This window comes from Saccopteryx leptura, chromosome 7 (genome assembly GCF_036850995.1).
Source record: "Saccopteryx leptura isolate mSacLep1 chromosome 7, mSacLep1_pri_phased_curated, whole genome shotgun sequence".
In the NCBI taxonomy this organism is placed as follows: domain Eukaryota; kingdom Metazoa; phylum Chordata; class Mammalia; order Chiroptera; family Emballonuridae; genus Saccopteryx; species Saccopteryx leptura.
Genome location: NC_089509.1, coordinates 43,529,583 through 43,552,128, shown reverse-complemented (window position 1 = coordinate 43,552,128; position 22,546 = coordinate 43,529,583). Strand labels below are relative to the sequence as shown.

The 22,546-nt window shown below is 38.8% G+C and overlaps 1 protein-coding gene and 1 pseudogene across 2 annotated transcripts in view; one reads left to right on the top strand and one right to left on the bottom strand.

The window, feature by feature from the left end:
- The window catches only part of CCDC148 (coiled-coil domain containing 148), a 303,811-nt gene that overhangs the window by 124,586 nt on the left and 156,679 nt on the right, over positions 1 to 22,546 (top strand). For both annotated transcript variants that reach the window (XM_066345458.1, XM_066345457.1), the window contains 2 exons: positions 6,986 to 7,124; positions 10,107 to 10,313. In XM_066345458.1, coding sequence (XP_066201555.1) covers positions 6,986 to 7,124; positions 10,107 to 10,313 — 346 coding nt within the window. The remainder of the gene's footprint in view (positions 1 to 6,985; positions 7,125 to 10,106; positions 10,314 to 22,546) is intronic.
- Positions 17,500 to 18,258, bottom strand: LOC136378668 (arginine-fifty homeobox-like; annotated as a pseudogene).

Below are 22,546 nucleotides of genomic sequence, written 5' to 3'. Positions count from 1 at the left end.
TGTTCCCCATCTCCTCTCTGCACAAACTCTGCACAAACTCTGCACAAACTGGCTTCTCCTTCAGCACTCTGCCATCTTGGCTGCTTCTCCTCTCCTTCACATGGACTCTCTGCTCTCCTCCAGCGTGGGCTCCTCTGCCTCACTTTATAGTGTAGAAATCCACACCTTAAATCCAATATACAAACAAGGAAGTCTCTGATACAAAGTCACTTATCTGAGGCATAATGGGATTCCTCATGAGAGTGCACCACTCCACATCATGCAACAGTCAAGGGTGTGGGGAAAAGCTTAGTTTTGAAAAGATCTTAGTATTAAAAGGGTAGGAAAGGCTTAGTCTTAAAACTAAGCCTTAGGCTATAATGACCCTGCCTGCTTACAGCCTGTCCCCCACACCCAATGCAAACTATAAGTGAGCAAACATATATATCATATTTACAAACTTATTTGACCAACAGTGCTCTTTTAAAGAGAAGAACTACGAAACAATTTAAATTAGAAAAATTGGATGGACAAGAAGAACAGAAATTGTGGAGACCTGCTAAAGATCTTCTGTCTTAAGATATTGTAAAATTTGCAAAAGTTTAAGATAATTTTAAACTCTTCTTTAACTTTTTAAAAAAATTATAGTCTTTTTTTCTAAATTTAGAAAGGAGATAAGTGGTCAAAATATTTTTCAATATCTGTGAAATTTAGCTCATTCTGTCATCATAATCACCAGCAAAGCAGTTAAATTAAACCAGAACTTTGAAAGGTAAAAGCTAACCCCTCGTTATTTTATATATCTAAACTATTTTGTATAGATTTTTCTGTATAATTGGAAGATAAAAGTTTGATTAGGAAAGATAAGTGTCCAGATTTTAATTTAGATATGTTGATATGTTAAATTTGATTTTATTTTAGAGGCTAAATTAGCAATGACTACTTTGTTATTATGAAGAGGCCATTATGTTTGAATACTTCTTGTTGGGCAGATAAAATGTATTATGCTCACTTTGTTAAAGAGGCCGTTGCCCAGGTGATATTAATGTGTGTTGAGAATCCTTGTAGCCTGGGGCTTGGTTTTGGGATTAAGCCTTTCCCACCCATTTTTGATGTGGGTTGGTACAATCCTATCATGCCTCAGAGGGTGACTTTGTATTAGAGACTTCCCTATTTTGTATATTGGATTAAGGGTTTGGATTTCTACACTATAAAATGGGAGCTTGCGCTCTTGGTTCCTGGGATGATTAGCATGAGAGAGCAGAGAGAGCAGAGCAGAGAGCAGAAAGAGGCCATGTGGCCAGGAGAAGCAGCCAAGATGGCGGAGTGCTGAGTGAGATGCCAGTTTGTGTAGAATTTGTATCTGGGATAAGGAAAGAGATGGGGAACTGAGGAGAATAAGGCTGGTGAGCTAGAAACCTTTGATTCTAGGAAACTCGGATAAGTCAGTGGCTTTGTGAGCACTGAATGTGAGTGGGTTTTGGAGCCCAGTGTGTAGATTTTTACTTACCCACCGGGTGCAAGCTAGAATTAAAGAAAATGGCCTATCAGTTTTTGGCTTCGTTGTTTCTTTACCGACTGTCCGAATCCAATGCGAACCTGCATGGGCCAGGAGGCAGCTGTGATAGTTGCCATGGCCCTGGCTTCTGGCTTTATACTCCTCTTAGAATTTTACCATTCAGAAGACTCAGACTATATATAGTAGTGGGAGTTTTCTTCCTCACAAACAGCATCCTAATGGAGATGTATGACTGTGCCATTAGTATTGCTGATGTGAATATTTACCTCAAGATTTAAGCCTGCGGCTGTGGAAACTGCTATAAACACTCTAAAAATAATAATATTGTGAGTGTTTCTATATGATTTCTTTTGAGATGTTTTTATTTCACATATACTAGAAAAATGACTTGTAATTTGTGTAATTGTGGTAATTGGAAAAAGCTGTTGAGATGTGAAGTTTCTAAAATCAATAAGAAGAGCAAAATAGATGTGATCATTGGTTACGACATATTTGGTTTTAATGTTTTATTATCATTTCATACATTTAAGTGGTTTTAGTATTTTCACTAAAATGGCATGTAATTAATACATTCATGCAATGTATAAAAATGCACTAAGTGCCATAAATTCTCCACTACTGTATTTATTTATAGTAACGTACACTGCTTAATGCGTCCTTTTCTTTGAAAAGCATTTTTATAAATGTTTGCTATTTGCACTTTCTCTTTGGGAAAAATCTTGCACCACCATTCAAGATGAGAGACCATAAAAACAATGAGCTTAGAAGTACTTCATTTACCAAAGGATTTAAACTATTTTTGAAAATTATGGGTAAGATTGCTTGTAGATTATTTTAGGTTGGGTTCAGTAGAAGCAATGCTGAGACAGATGTGGTAACAGGCGATTTATTTGTTGGGCAGTGCTCTCCGGAGAAGAGTGGTGAGGGAAGCAAGATGGAGGAGGAGAAATATTTATGCAAGGAGGAGATCTCAGTGGGAATGAGCTGTAGTTTGCTCCCACAGTAAAACTGGACACAAACAGTATCTTGAGGCTAGTGGGCTGTACTTTGGTCCCCTCCCTGCCCTCCATCAACTAATCTATCATTTGTTATGGTTAGCTCTTGAAAACGTGTAGGAGAGTAGCCACCTGCTTGAGGCAGTTCCCAAATGGCTCAGCAATTCTCCACAGAAACAACATGCATCTGTGAATTATCTTGGTAATGGGAATTCTAGCTAATAAAGGTTATCTGTTTTGATTTCAACAGCATCCATTATGCAGATGAATGACAATTTAAGAAAACAAAAAGATTACTGAACTGAGATTCTGTCACTCCCTTCCCCTAGCACACATTCTCACACCCACCCATCCACATTTTTAATCAAATAAAGGTGGAAATTCAAACCTTGTTCCAGTCCCTTTGCTTACAGAAACAGTTTAAAAACAATAATGAGGACATGGACTTTAGGTTTATTCATTGTTGTGCCTGTGGTGTCGTTTATGTGGCAAACTCTGCTACTAAAATGTATTTAAGTTATAATGAATGAAAATGAGTTTCTTGAGAGAGGACCAGAGATATTGCTCTTGAAGACTGGAGGGTGTTGCCAATGCCAAGTACATTCAGACAAACCTTTCTCCAGGCTTACTACCCCTATTTGAAATGCTTTATTTGCAGAAGCCTTTGACTGTCTATACATGCCTAACTGATTCAGACAGAGAAGTACACTCAAGGTGTTCAATAAATGAACTCATCTTGTGGTAAGGTGCCAAAGAACTGTAAAACTTAGTATTGGCAATGCCATTTTAAAGAAGAAAAGTCAGGCTTCTTGCCCCCTTCTTTCTTTAAAAAATGGAGGGAGAAGGATGTGGAAGCTTCCTGGCTTACAAGGACAACTGGGTCATTTAGTTTAACTATAGTTCTCTGAAAGAATAAAGCAATGGTAGTCAACCTGGTCCCTACCACCCACTAGTGGGTGTTCCAGCTTTCATGGTGGGAGGTAGCAAAGCAACCAAAGTATAAATAAAAAGATAGATTTAACTATAGTAAGTTGTTTTATAAAGATTTATTCTGCCAAACTTAGCGAAATCTGACATAAAGTACTTGGTAAGTAATTATTATTATTATATGCTTTCACTTGCTGTAACTCTGCTTTATAAATTTTATAAAGTAAAGTCACTTCCCTACTTTATAAATCGCCATTACTGTGGAACTGGTGGGCGGTTAGAAAATTTTACTACTAACAGAGATACTATGCCTGACCTGTGGTGGTGCAGTGGATAAAGCGTCGACCTGGAAACACTGAGGTTGCCGGTTCGAAACCCTGGGCTTGCCAGGTCAAGGCACATATGAGAGTTGATGCTTCCTGCTCCTCCTCTCTCTCTCTCTCTCTCTGCCTCTCTCTCCTTTCTAAAAATGAGTAAATTAAAAAAAATTAAAAAAAAAAAAAAAAAAAGAGATACTAAAAGTGGGCGGTAGGTATAAAAAGGTTGACTACCCCTGTTCTAGACACTCCAAAATACATACCAAAAACACATTTTATAGAGAATAAATGTAGTGTTTAATACTAAAAATAATAAGAAATTAATATAAAATGAATATAAAAGACTAATGTAAAGAATAAGTCAACATTTAACATGGCATTTTCTTTCCTGAAGACTCTTCTTGGTGTATGGAAGGCGGCAAGGAGGGGAGAGAGAGGTGCAGATGTTATTGTTTGAAAGGGGAATCCCCTCATAAGGTATAAAAAGGTTGACTACCCCTGGACTAAAGGTTATCAGAAGAACTTCCTTTCCCTTTCAATAAGAGACAATATTTACATATCCTACACTGATTTTAACTCTTCCTCTCTTCCTGGAGTACTGAGAGTAACATATACCTGACGAAGGAATGGGAGGTAGACACTAAAAGATTTGTGAATGTCTTTGATATGTTAAATGACATCACTATTGTGTTACCTTGTTAGTTTTAATATGTAGGAATGTTTTTTATATATCCTATAGACAAATGTTATAAGCTTGTTAATAATTAATTATTATATCATGCTCCCCCTCCTTTTCCCTCAACCTATATGTGATCAAGTCTATATAACTAGCTACAAGACTATTTTTGGGACACACGATTTGGGTTAGCTATACCCTGTGTAAGTCATATGCAGCCAGCTTATTAATAAATCTCCTTCTAAAAATTCTCCTGTATTCTGCCTTGGTGTCTCTACGTAAACCTGCAGAATTAAGGTACGCTACTTTACAACAATCTCAAATTCTTTCTCAGCAACATATTTTTTTTCACACTGAAGAACTATAGAGTATCCTTCTTCCTGGTAGAGTACCTCTTATCCTCTTTATCTTCCCATTATAGAGAAGAAAAAAAGAATTTTTTTTCTCTCTTACTACTTACCAGGATAAAGAAATGCTTTACAGAAGCTATGTAAACTTGTGTGAAGACAGTGGAATTCCCATTAGTATTACTGACTTAAAGAGTTTATTATTATTATTATTATTATTATTATTATTATTATTATTATTTTTAAGCAAGAGAGAGAAAGATAGGAAAGGAGAGAGATGAGAAGCATCAACTCATAGGTGCATCACATTAGTTGTTCATTGATTGCTTTGTCATTTGTGCCTTGACTGGGGGACTCCAGCTGAGCCAGTGACACCTTGCTTAAGCCAGCGACCTTGGGCTCAGGCCAACAACCATAGGGTCATGTCTATGATCCTTGGTCAAGCTTACAACCCCTTGGCTCAAGCTGGTGAACCTGCGCTCAAGCAAGATGAGCCCATACTCAAGCGAGTGACCTCAGGTTTTTAAACCTGAGTCCTCAATGTCCCAGTCTGACACTCTATTCACTCTGCCACTGCCTGGTCAAGCTGAAAATTTTTTTAATTGTATTGTACAGTTAACTTTAAAGTAAAAGACCATTGATACAGAAGGAATAAGCAATAGTAAGTCTTCATCTGGAACAAAAGAAATATTTGTTGCTAATAACATTTCCTCTGATTGCATTTGTGTTTGATTATTCCAATTTATTAAAGAGAAATAATATGCAAATAATCTCCGAATAATAAAGAGAAATTAATTCAGTTTAGACTTCAAGCTGATATTGCAATCTTTTCACTCTGCATAGGGCTTTGTTTATACCAGTTGACCCTTGAAACAACAGGGGTTTGAACTTTGTTGGTCCACTTATATGAGGATTTTTTTTTTCAGTAAATACAACTGGGTCTTACAATCTGCAGTTTTGTATTTGTGAATTCAACCAACCATATTTTTACATTCCCAACTGTGGTTTCTCAGCTGCATATTTCCAGCAATCAGATTAAAAATAGTGTTTTGGAGGTCCAATTGGTTGAATCTGCCACTGCAAAAAAACTGACAGTGGAGTCAAAGGCTATAACTGGAGTTTTGACTGGGCCAGGTGTTGTTTAAGGGTCAATTGTACTTTACACAGGAAGACAAACCAGATCAGTGTCTGAGAGTGTTCTGAAGTGAAAGAGGCATTTTGGAACATGGCGGGTTTATTACTACTAATGTGACTTGAAAGGATGCTTTTTACAAATGATTCTTTAGTGATCTGAAATTTAATACAATTGGTTATCTTTTTATTGCCAATGTCTACTGTTACCCCCAGAAAGCTGGATGTGGAGAAGATAAAGTGAAAAATAATTTTAGACTTGCTTTTAGAGTCCAAGCTTAAATGAAGTGCATTCCTTAGGCCAGGGGTCTCCAAACTACAGCCCGCGGGCCACATGCGGCCCCCTGAGGCCATTTATCCAGCCCCCGCCGCACTTCCGGAAGGGGCACCTTTTTCATTGGTGGTCAGTGAGAGGTGCATAGTTCCCATTGAAATACTAGTCAGTTGGTTGATTTAAATTTACTTATTCTTTATTTTAAATATTATATTTGTTCCCGTTTTGTTTTTTTTACTTTAAAATAAGATCTGTGCAGTGTGCATAGGGATTTGTTCATAGTTTTTTTTATAGTCTGGCCCTCCAATGGTCTGAGGGACAGTGAACTGGCCCCCTGTGTAAAAAGTTTGGGGACCCCTGCCTTAGGCCTTAGTTTCCTCTGTGTAATTGTTCATTTAACTGTGTACATTTGTATTTTCCTCCAATCTAGAAATAGGAATTTCAATGAATAAGCAAAATTTCTTTTTAATCTATATGTTTAATCATTTCTTTCTCAGTATTTAAAATTTTTTATTTATTGGTAATTATTTTAAATATATAAACAAGATAGAATAAATATTTTTAAAATGCTATGTCTTATTGTCAAACTTCTTCGAAGTATTCCTGGAACTTGTAGAAAGACCAAATAAAGGATTGAAAGAACCAATTAACTGTATTAGAATTTAGAACCTTTTTAATAGCAGACATTTAATTTGGCTAATGTGTTAGATGAAAAAAGGACTTCATTTTATGTAATCCTCATCATTTGCTTGAACAATTTGAGGTCCCTCAAACTCCATGATTGCTTAACAATTTGTAGCGATAATTTTGTTGCTTCCAGAAACTTCCAGTTAAGTGGGGAAGACCACTGGATTTACCAGGCTGTTTTGGATCAGTATCCTGGAGATCTGTGTGGCAGGAGGACTCTGTATCTGGACATGTTGCAAAGATATTTTCCTCACAAATCTAGGCATGCTTTGGTGAGTACTGGCTAGTTAAATTGTTTCCATGGTCCATAATTTTTGAGTAATATATATATATATTTTAAATGGTGCTCTAAAATGTAGTTTTTCCTAATTCTAGAAAATAATAGGGTTATAGGTTGAAAATCTGTCATTTTTCAAGTTTGCACAGTCCATCAGAAGGTGAGTGACCCCACTGGCCACATTTACTCTTCCGTGCCTACTTGTCCCAGAGACCTTCACGGTGGCTGCCTGGATTGCTCTGCTCCGATTCGACCTTCCCTTCCGGTGTCTATACATTGACCTGCCAACCATCCGAAGTATTTTCTTCTCTGGGTTTCACCTGAAAGTGGAACGCCTGCTTCTTCATCCAAAGAGCTGCCACGCCTCAGTCCTTCTAGTCATGGGGAAGCCAACGCTTGCCTTGGGGCTGGGTCTTACCTACATCGTCCCCACCATCACAAATCCACTTGATCCCTCTAAATGGCTCTAAAACACAAATGCCTCAAATTCAGTTATGACTCAAGTTTCCCTGAGAAGGGCCTGGAAACTTATTGTTTCATTTTTTTGTTGACAAAACAAGAAAACAAAAGTTACCATGTCACCAATTAATTTCAAAATAACTAACCTTAAAATATATATGTAAGCAAACATGCATAGTCTCAACTTTTACATTGGCCATGTTATAAAATATGATATAATCTGCGTTTTTGTCACTAAGCAAGTGACAATAACTGTAACATGTGTATAGAGTTTACCTTATGTCAGTCATGTGTAAACAAACTCCTGTAACAGGCATAACAGTAGATGAGGGAAGTACCTTTGTTATCCTTATTTTCCAGATGAAGAAATTGAAGCAAAGGCCGCACAGCTGGTATGAGCATCATCTATCCTCTCCCTTACCTTCCCACCCAATAATTATTTCCTTTAATTCTGACCTATAAATAGCAGATAACTGTTACATAAAAAAAACATGCTGTTATAAATAATTCACTCCAGAATTTTTAAAAAATCTTAATTTATTAAATTAGATCTTTCTTTTCATTCCCTGTTGAATATAGTTGCTTCTGTGACCAGCTGTCATTTTTTCTCTTTGTAGACTTTTATATTTGCCTACTATTTATGTAGTAAAGCTTTTTACATTTACTTCTTACATTGGGTTGATTAGTATGCATTTCTGCATGATGTATGCTTCCTTTACTAAAGTTTGGCAGGTTTTAAGTATATTTTTGGCTTTTGGGAACAAAGCTAAAAAGTTTACAGAACAGATTTTAGAAGCTGATGTTTGGTTTAAGTGAAGCCATAGCCTGTTTCATCATGGACGTAATTAACCATACCTAAATTATTGTTTGAGGTAGGGCCAACCTTATCTTGCTCGCTACCTCCTTTTTTCATAACATTTAGAGGTTACATAATGTATCAAATTGAGAAACATGGTCTATACTGGCGAAATAAAGAATTATTTAGGTCAGAGACTCTCCATATCAGGAGACACACTTTTATATAATGAGCCTTTCTGAAGCACCAACAGATGTTTCCAGCTACTCAGGCTGTCTCCATTCTTTCTCCTCCCCTTGAGCTTGAGTTCTTCCCTGGCTGGGACTCACAGCCAATAGAAACTTCCGGTACTGATGTGGTAGTGCCGTACCCCTCAGGAGTGTGGGACGGGAAGGCTAAGGTCACTGCTATAGTTACTTCAAGTTAAAATATCTTAACTTCTTACATTTCAGTAATCAAAAGCAAACTGAATTTTCATGATTATTGTAACAACTTTTTATGTTTATTAGCACATGTCAAATTGAATAATTTAAACTAATTGTTAAGAATACTTAAAGTATATGAGAAATCAATCAATGAACAACTAAGGTGTCACAATGAAAAACTAATGATTGATGCTTCTTATCTCTCTCTGTTCCTGTCTGTCCTTATCTATAAAACAAAACAACTAAACAAAAACAAAACAACTAAAACTAATTTAAACATGGAGTTTTTTGTTTTGTTTTGAAATTATATGTAGGGGAAATAATGCTTTCTGCTTATAGATTCATTGCCACATAGAAGTGGAAGTAACCTGGTCTGACTCTAACCTATACAAGGAAACTATGGACTTTAAAACAGTAAATGATTCGTCCTCAGTCACCGGTTAGCCACAGCCTGAGAACTCTGGGACTGGAACCTGGTCTGGTTGCTGTATTAACTATTAAGATATTTGTTGCCTGACCAGGCAGTGGTGCAGTGGATAGAGCGTCGGACTGGGATGCGGAGGACCCAGGTTCTAGACCCCTGAGGTCACCAGCTTGAGCGTGGGCTCATCTGGTTTGAGCAAAGCTCACCAGCTTGGACCCAAGGTTGCTGGCTCAAGCAAGGGGTTACTCGGTCTGCTGAAGGCCTGTGGTCAAGGCACATGAGAAAGCAATCAATGAACAACTAAGGTGCTGCAACGAAAAACTGATGATTGATGCTTCTCATTTCTCTCTGTTCCTGTCTCTCTGTCCCTATCTAGCCCTCTCTCTGACTCCCTCTGTAAGAAAAGAAAAAAAAGAAAAGATATTTGTTTCCAGTTTTTATTTTTTATTCTTTTTTAGTGAGAGAGAGAGAGAGAGAGAGAAAGAGAGAGAGAGAGAGAGAGAAAGATGAGAAGCATCACTCATAGTTGTGGCACCTTAGTTGTTCATTGATTGCTTTCTCATATGTGCCTTGATGGGGGCTCCAGCCGAGCCAGTGATCCCTTGCTCAAGTCAGCGACAAAGGGGTCATATCTACGATCCCATGCCCAAGCCGGATGCGTCTGTGCTCAAGCCAACAACCTCAGGGTTTTGAATCTGGGTCTTCTGCATCCCAGGCCGATGCAGTATCCACTGCAACACTCCCTGGTCAGGCTGTTCCCAGTTTTTAAAAATCAGTTGTTATAATTCCTTTTATTCATTTTTGTAACAATGACATAAGGCATAAGTCCACTTTCATTATAAGTGTAATTACAACCATCTGTTATCTTTTCAGGTTGTACATGAGAAACATTGTGACCAATATCGCTTTGCCAGGGAGCAGCGAAAGATCATAATATCAAATTGGCATAAGAATAGGAGAGGCTACATCCAGAAGGCTGTGCTGACACTTGCTGAGGCCTATGCAACTCATGAAACGGAGAAGAAGTTGGCTAAGGACAGGAAAAAACAACAGAAATTTTGTGCTGATCTGAAAGCCAAGGTGAGATGCTTTGCAGAAGGCATTTCAGTATTTGCCTGGATATTCATTTAAGAATCCACTTTTCCCTTTTCTTAAAATCCAACCTAAAGTTCAGTTTTTCTAAAAAGCCTATTTTGAATGAAATTGTTAGTTCCAACCATATATAATTGCCTTTTTTTAGGTCAAAATAGTCAGCAGTCAACAATTTTATATGTTTCCACCTGAAGTTACTGTAACAACAAGAGGTAATATTAAAGTCCTGATCAGGGGTAGCCAACCCCAAGCCACAGATGCTGCACCAGAGTGAGGTGCTAGATAAAAATGCAGAGTGTAATTGTAATGTAAATGTCTGTGCTGGTTCAAAGACTCATGAACCTCTCATTCACATTGAAGATGTAAGAACAGGTCAAGCTATGGAGAGGAAAGAGGCTCTGTGAAGAGAGATGTTGGGAGACCTTGATGGGCTGTGTGCGAGTCCTCAACGTGAAAGAGTGAGGAGATGGGTGGGGGTTCTTCCTCCTCAGACACAGGGAGGGGCCTCCAGGATGGCTTGGAGAGTTTAGTGGGTAAACCCTGGAGTTGGAAGCTGGAAGACTGCGGTCTGATGCTCACAGGGAAATACAGACGTGCTGCCTCAGTGGCAGAGCTGCAAACAAAAGAGGCTTCTGTGTTGGGAGTATCTGCATTCCCCAGACTGGTCACGGGTGCATGAGTTCTGGAGGCCCCATGGGGAGCGGCCTCTCTGGGCGTGTTGGCAGGGCCGTTAAAAACAAACTGTATTGAGGTATAGCATGCACACAGTAAAGTGCACAAATCTTGATCTATTGATAGAAGACATGGTGGGAGGATGATGGTGCAACAAGAAGTTTTATTCTCTTGATAGAAAAAAAATAATCCATAGACATTATGCTACAACAATTAATAGCATATAAAAACAAATGTCCCTATTTTAAAACACTAGAGGAAAAATGCCTGCTCTGCATCTCTCTTTTTTTTTTTTTAAGCAAAAAGATATTTCTTTTTCCATTGCATAAGCTTGGGACCTAAAAAGAATAGGAGTTGCATCAAGTCTGATTTACCATGAGCTACCGAACGAATGGGTGTTTCCTTCTCCATTTGTGGCTGATGAGAAACACACAGGGGTCAGGGCCAAGACATGTCCTTATTTACTCCTAGTCAGTTTGTATTCATTTTGCACACACTATCTTTAGCCCTTGAGCTATGCTGTATGTAATATTTTCTTTTTATTGTATTGCACTGAAATAAACATACATGCAGTAGTGTGCACAGAATATAAGTGTGCTATTGAATGTTTTACAAGTAGGTATTACCCCATAGAAATACTACCGAGATCAAGATATAGAACATTTCCTACAGCTCAGAAGGCTCCCTCATGCCTCTTTTTAGTGTATACTACTCCTACTCATATCCACTATTCTGAATTTATCACCATAAATAAGTTTTGCTTACTCATGAATTTCATAGACATCAAATTATCCAGCGTATACTCTTTCTTGTTATTATTTTGCTCATCACATCTTTAAGTTTCAACTTTAATGTATGTTGCAATTATTGGTTCTTCTATATTGCTGGGTAGTATTTCATTGTATACATATACCACAATTGATATATTCTCTTGTTAAAGAAAATTTGCATTATTTCTGGTGTTTTGCTATAATGGAAAAAAATGACACTTCTAAAGAGAACATCATAAGGTCATTTCTCTGACCACTAGTGATATTTAGCATTTTTTCATGTCTACTGGCCACCTCTATGTTCTCTTTAGAAGTGTCTGTTCAGCTCCCCAGCCCATTTTAATTTTATTTTTTATTTATTTTCTTTTTTGTATTTTTCTGAAGTAATAAATGGTATTGTGTACATTCTGGAACATGTCTTTTGGTGAACATATATATTCATTTTTAAAAATTTTTTATAACAGTTTGCATTCAATACTAATTTCTATTAGTTTCAGGTGTACAACATTGTTGTTAAATAATTATATACTTTACAAAGTTTTCTACCTAATATTTTTAGTACCCACCTGGCACCATACATATAGTTAATACAATATTATTGACTATATTTCCTATGTTGTACTTTATATCCTTGTGACTGTTTTGTAACTATCAATTTATACTTCTTAATTCTATCACCTCTTTTACCTGATCTCCTACACTCCCTCCTCTCTGGCAACTAGCATTCTGTTTTCTGTGTCTGAGTCTGTTTCAATTTTGTTTTATCATTTATTTTGCTCTTTAGATTCCACATAAAAGTGAAATCAAATGGTTTTTGTCTTTCTCTGACTGACTTATTTTACTTAGCATAATAGTCTCTAGGTCCATCTATGCTGTCTCAAAAGGTAAGATTTCCTTCTTTTTTATGGCCAAGTAATATTCCATTGTGTAAATGTACCACAACTTTTTTATCCTCTTATCTATTGAAGGGCACTTGGGCTGCTTCCATAGCTTGGCTATTGTAAAATAAGGCTGCAATGAACATAGAGCTGTATATATTCTTTCAAATTAGTATTTTAGGTTTCTTTGAACTTACACCCAAAAGTAGAATCACTGGATCATAAGGCAGTTTTGTTTTTAATTTTTTGAGAACCCTTTATACTGTATTTCATAATGGCTACACAAATCTGCATTCCCACCAACACTGCATGAAGGTTCCCTTTTCTATACAACCTCACCAGCATTTCTTGTTTGTTTACTTATTGATGATAACCATGCTGACATGTGTGAGGTTATAGCTCGTTGCAGTTTTGATTTTCATTTCTCTGACCACTAGTGATATTGAGCATTTTTTCATGTCTACTGGCCACCTCTATGTTCTCTTTAGAAGTGTCTGTTCAGACACTTTAATTTTATTTTTTATTTATTTTCTTTTTTGTATTTTTCTGAAGTGAGAAGCAGGGAGGCAGAGACAGATTCTCGCATACACCCAACTGGAATCCACCCAGCAAGCCCACTCGTGGGCGATGCTCTGCCCATCTGGGGGCATTGCTCCATTGCAACCAGAGCCATTCTAGTGCCTGAGGCGGAGGCCACGGAGCCATTCTCGGCATCTAGGCCACCTTTGCTCCAATGGAGCCTTGGCTGCAGGAGGGGAAGAGAGAGACAGAGTGAAAGGAGAGGGGGAAGAGTGGAGAAGCAGATGGGAACTTTTCCTGTGTGCGCTGGCCCGGAATCAAACCTAGGACTTCCACACACCAGCTCAGCCCATTTTTAGATTGGATTGTTTGTTCTTGTAGTGTTGAGTCTTTAATAAATTTTAAATATCAACTTCTTATCAGATGTGTCATTGGCAAATATGTCTCCCCCTTGGTGGGTTGTCTTTTCATTTTGTTGATGGTTTTGTTTGCTGTGCAAAAACTCATTAGTTTGATGTAGTCCCATTTATTTATTTTTTCCTTTTGTTTCCCTTGCCTGAGTCAATATTGCAGCAAAAATATCACTATGAGAAATGTCTGAGATTTTAATGCCTATGTTTTCTTCTAGGATTTTTATGGTTTGGAGTCTAACATTTAAGTTTTTAATTTATTTTGAGTTTATTCTTTTTTTAATTTTAAAATTTATTTATGCATTTTAGAGAGGAGAGAGAGAGAGAGAGAGAAACAGGGAAGGAGCAGGAAGCTTCAACTCCCATATGTGCCTTGACCAGACAAGTACAGGGTTTTGAACCAGTGACCTCAGTGTTCCAGGTCAATGCCTTTATCCACTGCACCACCACAAGTCAGACTTGAGTTTATTCTTGTGTATGGTATAAGAAGTTAGTCTCATTTTTCTTTTGCACATATCTGTCCAATTTTTTGAATACTATTTATTGAATAGACAGTCATTTTTATTTTATTTTTTTGTGACAGAGACAGAGAGAGGGACAGAAAGGGACAGATAGATAGGAAGGAAAAGAGATGAGAAGCATCAATTCTTCATTGTGGCTCCTTAGCTGTTCATTGATTGCTTGCTCATAAACGCCTTGACTGGGGAGCTACAGCAGCGTGAGTGACCCCTTGCTCAAGCCAGTGACCTTGGGCTCAAGCCAGCGATCATGGGGTCATGTCTATGATCCCACACTCAAGCCAGCAACCTGCACTCAGGTTGGTGAGCTCATGCTCAAGCTAGATGAGCCCGTGCTCAATCCGGCAACCTTGGGGTTTCGAACCTGGGTCCTCTGCATCCCAGTCCTATGCTCTATCCATTGCACCACTGCCTGGTCAGGCTAGATAGTCTTTTTTTTTTTTTTTAATTCATTTTAATTTATATTTTTAGCAAGAGAGAGGGACAGACAGACAGGAAGGGAGAGAGATAAGAAGCATCAACTCATAGTTGCAGCACTTAGTTGTTCATTGGTTGCTTTCTCATATGGGCCTTGACTGGGAGTGGGGATGGAGGGGAGCTCTAGCTGAGCCAGTGACCCCTTGCTCAAGCCAGGGACCTTGGGCTTAAGACAGCAACCATTAGATCATATCTATGATCCCATGTTCAAGCCAGTGACCCTACTCTCAAGCAAGCTACCCCATGCTGAAACTGGTGATCCCATGCTCAAGCCAAATGAGCCCATGCTCAAGCTAGTGACCTCAGGTTTCAAAACTGGTTCTTAGCATTGCAGGTCAATGCTCTATCCACTGCACTAGTGCCTGGTCAGGCTGAATAGGCACTCTTTACCCCATTGTATGTTCTTGCCTCCTTGTCAAATATTAATTGACCATATAGATGTGAGTTTTTTTCTGTGCTCTCTATACTGTTCTGATGATCTATACATCTGTTTTTATATCAGTCCCATGCTGTTTTGATTACTATGGCCTTGTAGTATAGTTTGATATTAGGTAGTGTGGTACCTCCAACTTTGTTCTTTCTCAAGATTGCTGAAGCTATTTGGGGGTCTTCTGTGGTTTCATAAAAATTTTTGAATCATTTGTTCTAGTTCTGTGAAATATGCCATTGGTAGTTTGATAAGAATTGCATTGCATCTATAGATTGTTTTGGGTAATTTGGTCATTTAAAATAATAATGTTAATTCTTCCTGTCTGTATGATATATGCTTCCATTTTTTATATTTTCTTTAGTTTCTAACAATTTCTGAATATTTATTTTGTATCATGTTACTTTATTGAGTTCATTTATCAGTTCTAGTAGTTTTTTGGTGGAATCTTTAGGGTTCTCTAGACACAGTGTCATGTCATCTGCAAATAACGACAGTTTTACTTCTTCCTCTCCAACTTAGATACCTTTCATTTCTTCTCTGTTTGCTGTGGCTAGAACTGAATAAGAGTGGTGAAAGTGAATATCCCTGTCTTGTCCCTTATTTTAAGGGAAACACATATTTTCCCCATTGAGTTTTATGCTGGCTATGGGTTTGTTATATATGACCTTTAAATTGTCGAGATGGGTTCCCTCTGTTCAAACTTTGTTGAGAGTTTTTATCAAAAATGGGTGCTGAATTTTGTCAAAAGCTTTTTCTGCATCTATTGATATGATCATATAATTTTTTTTTTTTTTCTTCTGAAGCTGGAAACGGGGAGAGACAGTCAGACAGACTCCCGCATGCGCCCGACCGGGATCCACCCGGCACGCCCACCAGGGGCAACGCTCTGCCCACCAGGGGGCGATGCTCTGCCCCTCCAGGGCGTCGCTCTGCCCTGACCAGAACCACTCTAGCGCCTGGGGCAGGGGCCAAGGAGCCATCCCCAGCACCCAGGCCATCTTTGCTCCAATGGAGCCTTGGCTGCGGGAGGGGAAGAGAGAGACAGAGAGGAAGGAGGGGGGGGAGTGGAGAAGCAAATGGGCGCTTCTCCTATGTGCCCTGGCCGGGAATCGAACCCGGGACTTCTGCACGCCAGGCCGACGCTCTTGATCATATAATTTTTATCCTTCATTGTGCTTATGTGCTGTATTATGTTATTGATTTGCGGCTATTGTTCCAACCTTTATCCCACTTAATCAGGGCATATGAACTTTTTTACTGTATTACTGAATTTGATTTGCTATTATTTTGTTGAAGATTTTTGCATCTATGTTTATTAGGGATATTGGCCTATAATTTTCTTTGTAGTGTACCTGGTTTTGAAGTTAGGATAGGATAATCATGCCTTTGTAAAATAAGCTTGGGAGTCTTCTTTCTTCTTGAATTTTTTTTGGAATAATTTGAAAAGTGTTAGTTCTTCTTTGACTGTTTGGTAAAATTCACCTGTGAAGCCATGCAGTTCAGAACTTTTGTTTGTTGGGAGTTTTTTAATTACCGCTTCAATTTCATTAGTTGTAATCTGTCAATTCAGATTCTCTGATTCCTCCTGATCCATTTTTGGAAGATTGTATATTTCTAGGAATTTATCCATTTTGTCCAGATTGTCCAATTTTTTGGCTATCATTTTACATAATATTTTAAAAATAATCTTTTGCATTTCTTTGGTGTCAGTTGTTACTTCTCTTTTATTTCTGATTTTATTTATTTATGTCCCCTTGTACTCATTTCATTTCATTTATTTATTTAGTATTAATATGACACTGGTTTGCAAAACCATACAGGTTTCAAGTATACAACTCTGTAAAACGCCTTCTACACCCACACCTACATCATGCCATCTCAGCCCCAAGCAAAGTCTCTTTCATCCCTGTTCCCCCCTTTGTGGCTGCCTCTATATTCCCCCCCTTGTGGCTGCCTCTACCGAGCCTCCATCCCCTTTCGCTCTGTGTATCACCAGATTGTTGTCTGTGTTTGTGTTTTATATACAGGGGTGGGATTCAGCCAGTTTGCACTGGTTCGGTAGAACCAACACCTAATTATTTGTTGAGTTGGGTGAACCAGTTGTTAAAATGGCACTCATAATCAGGCTTCTAAAGTGGGCACTTGGGCAGCTGCCCAATGTAGAAATCACAAATTTACATTCCTTACTTTTTTTTTTTTTTTTGTACAATTTGGTATTTATTAGTACTTTTATCAGAGAAATCCAAAGTCTAACATACTATAGTGGTTCTGGAATTCCAGGTTCTTACTTAATTTTTTAAAAATTGATTTTAGAGAGGGATAGGAAAGAGAGAGAGCGATTGATTTGTTTCGCTTATTTATGCATTCATTAGTTGATTCTTGTATATGCCCTGACCAGGAATCAAACCTGTAACCTTGGCATATCAGGGCAATACTCCAACCAACTGAGCTACCCAGCCAAGGCCTCCAAGCTGTTTCTTAGACTGTAGGCTGAAAGGCCTCAGCTTGTCATACTGAGTGAGGTTTGCCTAAATGATAAACCTAAAGTTGCATCAGCAAAGATACTAAGAGAAGAACCCTTTTCTTTCTAGCTGGGACCTGTGGGTGAGAGATACTGATCTAGAGAGTGGAATGAGTTGGAGGTTTCATCCTCATCAGGAAAACTGTACAGTTCCATGATTTGCTCTATGTCATAGGCATCAGGGAACAAAGTAGGAACGGTGGCCACCAGTCTCTCCAACTGAGGGTCTTGCATGTGGACATCACTTGTGGGACTCTCAGTGATGACAGAGTCCCATGCCAAGCTTGAAGGGCCTAAGGGCTGAGGTGGAAGGGAGCTATAGAAATCTGAAACAATAGGAAAATAAGAATAAGGACTGGTTGATGTTGTCGGTGAGGTGGGCACATTCTTGGCTGGAAGAATCTGATTTGGTCGCTTTAATAGTAGCTGCTGCTGCTGCTGCTTCTTCATTTTGACTCGTCGGTTCCCGAACCAAGTCTTTATTGTTGACTCCGGTAGGTTGAGTTTCAAAGCAAGTTCCTTCTGGAGATTTTTATCTGGAAACATCGTGTGGCTAAAGACAGCCTCCAACTGTTCATGCTGCACATGCTTTAACGAGGTGCGTGTTTGGAGCTTCTTCCATGTTGGTGGTATGTGAGCCTCCATTTGTATTTGTGTCTTGGCCTTACAATGACACCTGCAGAGCACTCCTCGCCTGGCTGGGTTCTGGCCATGCTGGATTTCCTTCAATTCGGCCATGAATCCCCTCGGAGTGCCCATTTTCAAGCCTGCTGGATGTGTCTCTCTGAAAAAGCAGTTTTTTTGGTCTCCTTACTTTCTTTTAACGTTCATGTGCACAATAGTGTATTCTAAGCACCCGTAGTAATGTTCACTCTGTCCACAGGTAAAAAAAAAAATTGCAAGTGAGGACACCAATCAAAAAGCAATATGGAAATACCTTAAATAACAGTTTTATTGTTTTTTTTTTTCAGGTACTATTTAATATTTTTTATTAATATTTTGAAACTTTTATAACATAACCTAGTTTTGGGTACTTTTATTTTTCCTATTTGTAAAGCCAGCAGCCAGGGCCACTCTCATAGCAGCCTCCTGGCCCATGCAGGTTCACATTGGATTCGGACAGTCGGTAAAGAAACAATGGAGCCAAAAACTGATAGGCCATTTTCTTTAATTCTAGCTTGCACCCGGCGGGCAAGTAAAAATACACACTGGGCTCCAAAACCCACTCACATTCAGTGCTCACAAAGCCACTGACTTATCTGAATTTCCTAGAATCAAAGGTTTCCTGCCCACTGCCTGCCCCCAACACACATTAACAGCCTTATTCTCCTCAGTTCCCCATCTCCTTCCTTCTCTCTACACAAACTACACAAACTGGCATCTCACTCAGCACTCCGCCATCTTGGCTGCTTCTCCTGACCACATGGCCTCTTTCTGCTCTCTGCTCTGCTCTCTCCTCTAATGATAAGCTCAGAAACCAAGAGAGCAAGCTCCCGTTCTGCCCCTATTTTATAGTGTAGATTCAAAACCTTTAATCCAATATACAAAATAGGGAAGTCTCTAATACAAAGTCACTTCTCTGAGGCATGATTGGATTGTACCACCCCACATCAAAAAGGGTGGGAAAGGTTTAATCCCAAAACCAAGCCCCAGGCTACAAGGATTCTGCCTGCCCACCGCCTGCCCCCAACACACATTAATATCACCTGGGCGACGGCCTCACTTGGGCAGCGCCATCTTTAACAAAGTGAGCATAATATATTTTATCTGCCCAACACTATTTAAGTATTAAATGCATGAAATAATAAACTATCTTTTGTTATATATATATTTTTTATGCTTAAAACAGTCATTAGGGCAGAGAACTGGTTGTTAAATTCTTTGAATCCCACCACTTGTTATGTATGTATGTGTTTTGGCTAATCCCTTCAGCTTCTTTCATCCACTCTCTTTCTCCCCTCCCCTCTGAAAGCTGTCAGTCTATCCATACCTGTTTTTCTGTTTTGTTCATCAGTTTAATTTGTTCATTAGATTCCACATATGAGAACATATGGTATTTGTCTTTCTCTGACTGGTTTATTTCACTCTTGCACTCATTTCTATTGAATAAATACTTGGGAGTATAATTGCTGAATTATAAGAATCAGGTGTGGTTAGCTTTAGTAAATACTGACAGTTTTTCAGAGTGATTATAGAAATTTGCGACCAGTTTCAGTTGCTCCACATCCTCACCAACAGTGGTACTGCCAATCTTCCATTTCAACGGATCTGGTGGATGTGTAGCAGTACCTCATTACGGTTTTTATTTGCATTTCGAATAAAATACTGAGCAGTTTTTTATATGTACATTGGCAATTTGGATATCCTCTTTTGTGAAATGTCCACTCTAGTCTTCTGTCCATTTTTTTCTATTTGATTTTCTGAATGAACAAAATTTCCTTATTTTAATGAAGTTCTGTTTTCCAAAATGTTTAAAATGTTGGGCAAACAAGTTTGTAACAAGGGTTTTTTAGGTTCGCTCAGTTGTATTGGGGCAGCGCCCTGTGTGCATTGTCTATGGAAGGCTATGGGTGCCTACCCTCAGGGCGGCAGATTGCAAATTACCGATTTCCTGCCTCCATGGGGAGGGGTGATTGTTTGGTATTCTTTGCCAGGGAAGAGGTATTTCTGTCCAGCCAGTTTTGCTGGCAAGTGCTGAGGCTGGTGGGGGCTGTGAGCCTGGGGAGTCTGGAGAATGAGTCCAGTGAGTCTGGAGTACTGAGGGGCTTGGGAGCCCTGAGTGAGAGGGAAGCGGTCTTCTCTGCCTGTTTATTCGTCTGCCATTACAAGACTTTAATAAACAGAATGGCCCACCATTTTCTGGCTCCACAGTTTCTTTCCTGTCTGCCTGACAACAATGTGAACCTGCATGGCCATGGCGATGGCTATAGGCCTTACAAGTGTCTTTAAGATATGTTATATACAGTAAAGTCACCCTTATAAGTGTACGATTCTATGAATTTTGACAAATGCATGATGTCAGCACCATCACAATGAACATATAGCCTGTTCCATCATCCTTCAAAAATCCTGCAATGTCCCTTTATAGTCAGACTCTCATCCACCTCTAGCCTCTGTCAATAGTTTTGCCTATTCTAGAATGTCAAGTGAGTGTAACTGTACAGTATGTGTCCTATTGAGTCAGGTTCTTTTCACTTAGCATAATGCATTTGAGAGCTAGCTATGTTATTATGTGTATTAATAATTTGTTCCTTTTAAATTCTGAGTATTGGTCCTCGATATGGCTTATCACCGTTTATCCATTCACCAGGTGTTTCCAGTTTTTGGCAGCTAATGTTACTTTGCTTCTGGCAGGGCTGGGCCTTAGCTTTCCTGTGAGTCTGTGCCGCAGGTAAGATGTGCCACTCTCGTTCCTCCCAGCAGTATATTCTCCCTAGACCAGTGGTTCCCAAACTTTTTGAAGTCGGGGAGCATTTAAAATCTTACAAATAATTGTAGGCACACTATATACAAATTTCTGAGAAATATAATAATTAAGTCAAATATTAAAGAAAAAATAAAGTCCAAGCGTGCTTTTATGGTAATTAGATGAAATAAATACGACAAAATTAAATTTATTCTGACATTAAAAAACATTTTTATGTTACATTTTTTGTTATGCTTTTTAGAATTCATAAAAAAGAGGGGTTAAAAAATAAAAAAGTGACAAAAGAGTTATCTTTTTATATATATATATATACATCCTTAGTAAGATTTAGTAAATTCGGCAGGTCCTGTCACGAATGTGTTAAGTTTTTTCATTCTTGTGTTTATGAGAAACATGAGCCTGATATGTCCTAGTGATTTCTTCAATGTTTGGGCATATATTTGAAAGGCAAACTCTCATTTCCTCATCAATATATTGAAGAATTCCTCTCTTTTTACTCTTAATTGTGTTGAGGGTAGGAAATCCTAATTCACATAAATAGGATGTTGAAAATTGTAGTAAAATGTTCAAAGTTTTTTTAGATATTGCCACATATTCTTCTTTTATAGAAATCCAAAAGGCTTCAAGAGATAATTCCCTATGTTTAATCATCAATCCAAAACCCCCACCGTACATATTATCTTAACTTTACACCAAAGGATAGAAGAAACTTGCCTCCAGTCTTTCCAGGGAACATGAAGGGTATTGTAAATAATCCAACACCACAGTTTAACAACCTTTTGCAACCTAATCAGGCAAGTGAGGTGGGGGGTTGGGCAGACTGTCATCTTACAGTCAATTCTCTACTGTTGGTCAAATAAGTTTGTAAATATGATGTATATGTTTACTCGCTTATAGTTTGCATTTGGTGTGAGAGACAGGCTGTAAGCTGGCAGGGTCCCTATAGCCTAAGACTTAGTTTTAGGACCAAACCTTTCCCACCCTTTTAATACTAAGATCTTCTCAACACTAAGCTTTTCCCCACACCCTTGACTGTTGCATGATGTAGGGTGGTGTACTCTTATAAGGAACCCCATTTATGCCTCAGATAAGTGACTTTGTATCAGAGACTTCCTTGTTTGTATATTGGATTAAAGGTTTGGATTTCTATACTATAAAATGGGGCAGAGGAGCCCATGCTGGAGGAGAATAGAGAAAGGCCACATGGAGGAGAGGAGAGGTAGCCAAGATGGCGGAATTCTGAAGGAGAAGCCAGTTTGTGCAGAGTTTGTGCAGAGAGAAGGAGATGGGGAACAGAGGTGAATAAGACTGGTGAGGTAGAAACTTTGATTCTAGGAAACTTGGATAAGTCAGTGGCTTTCGGAACCCTGAATGGAAAGGGAAGTGTTTTCCCTCTGTGTGTATTTCTTGCCCGCCGGGTACAAGCTAGGATTAAAAGTAATGGCTCACCAGTTTTTGGCTCTGTTGTTTTATTACCGTCTATCCGAATCAAATGAGAACCTGCATGGGCCAGGCGGCTGTGATGGTGGCCATGGCTACTGGCCTTACACCCACACCTCTGTCCCCCAAAATCCTAAATTTCAAAAACCCTGTTGGTTT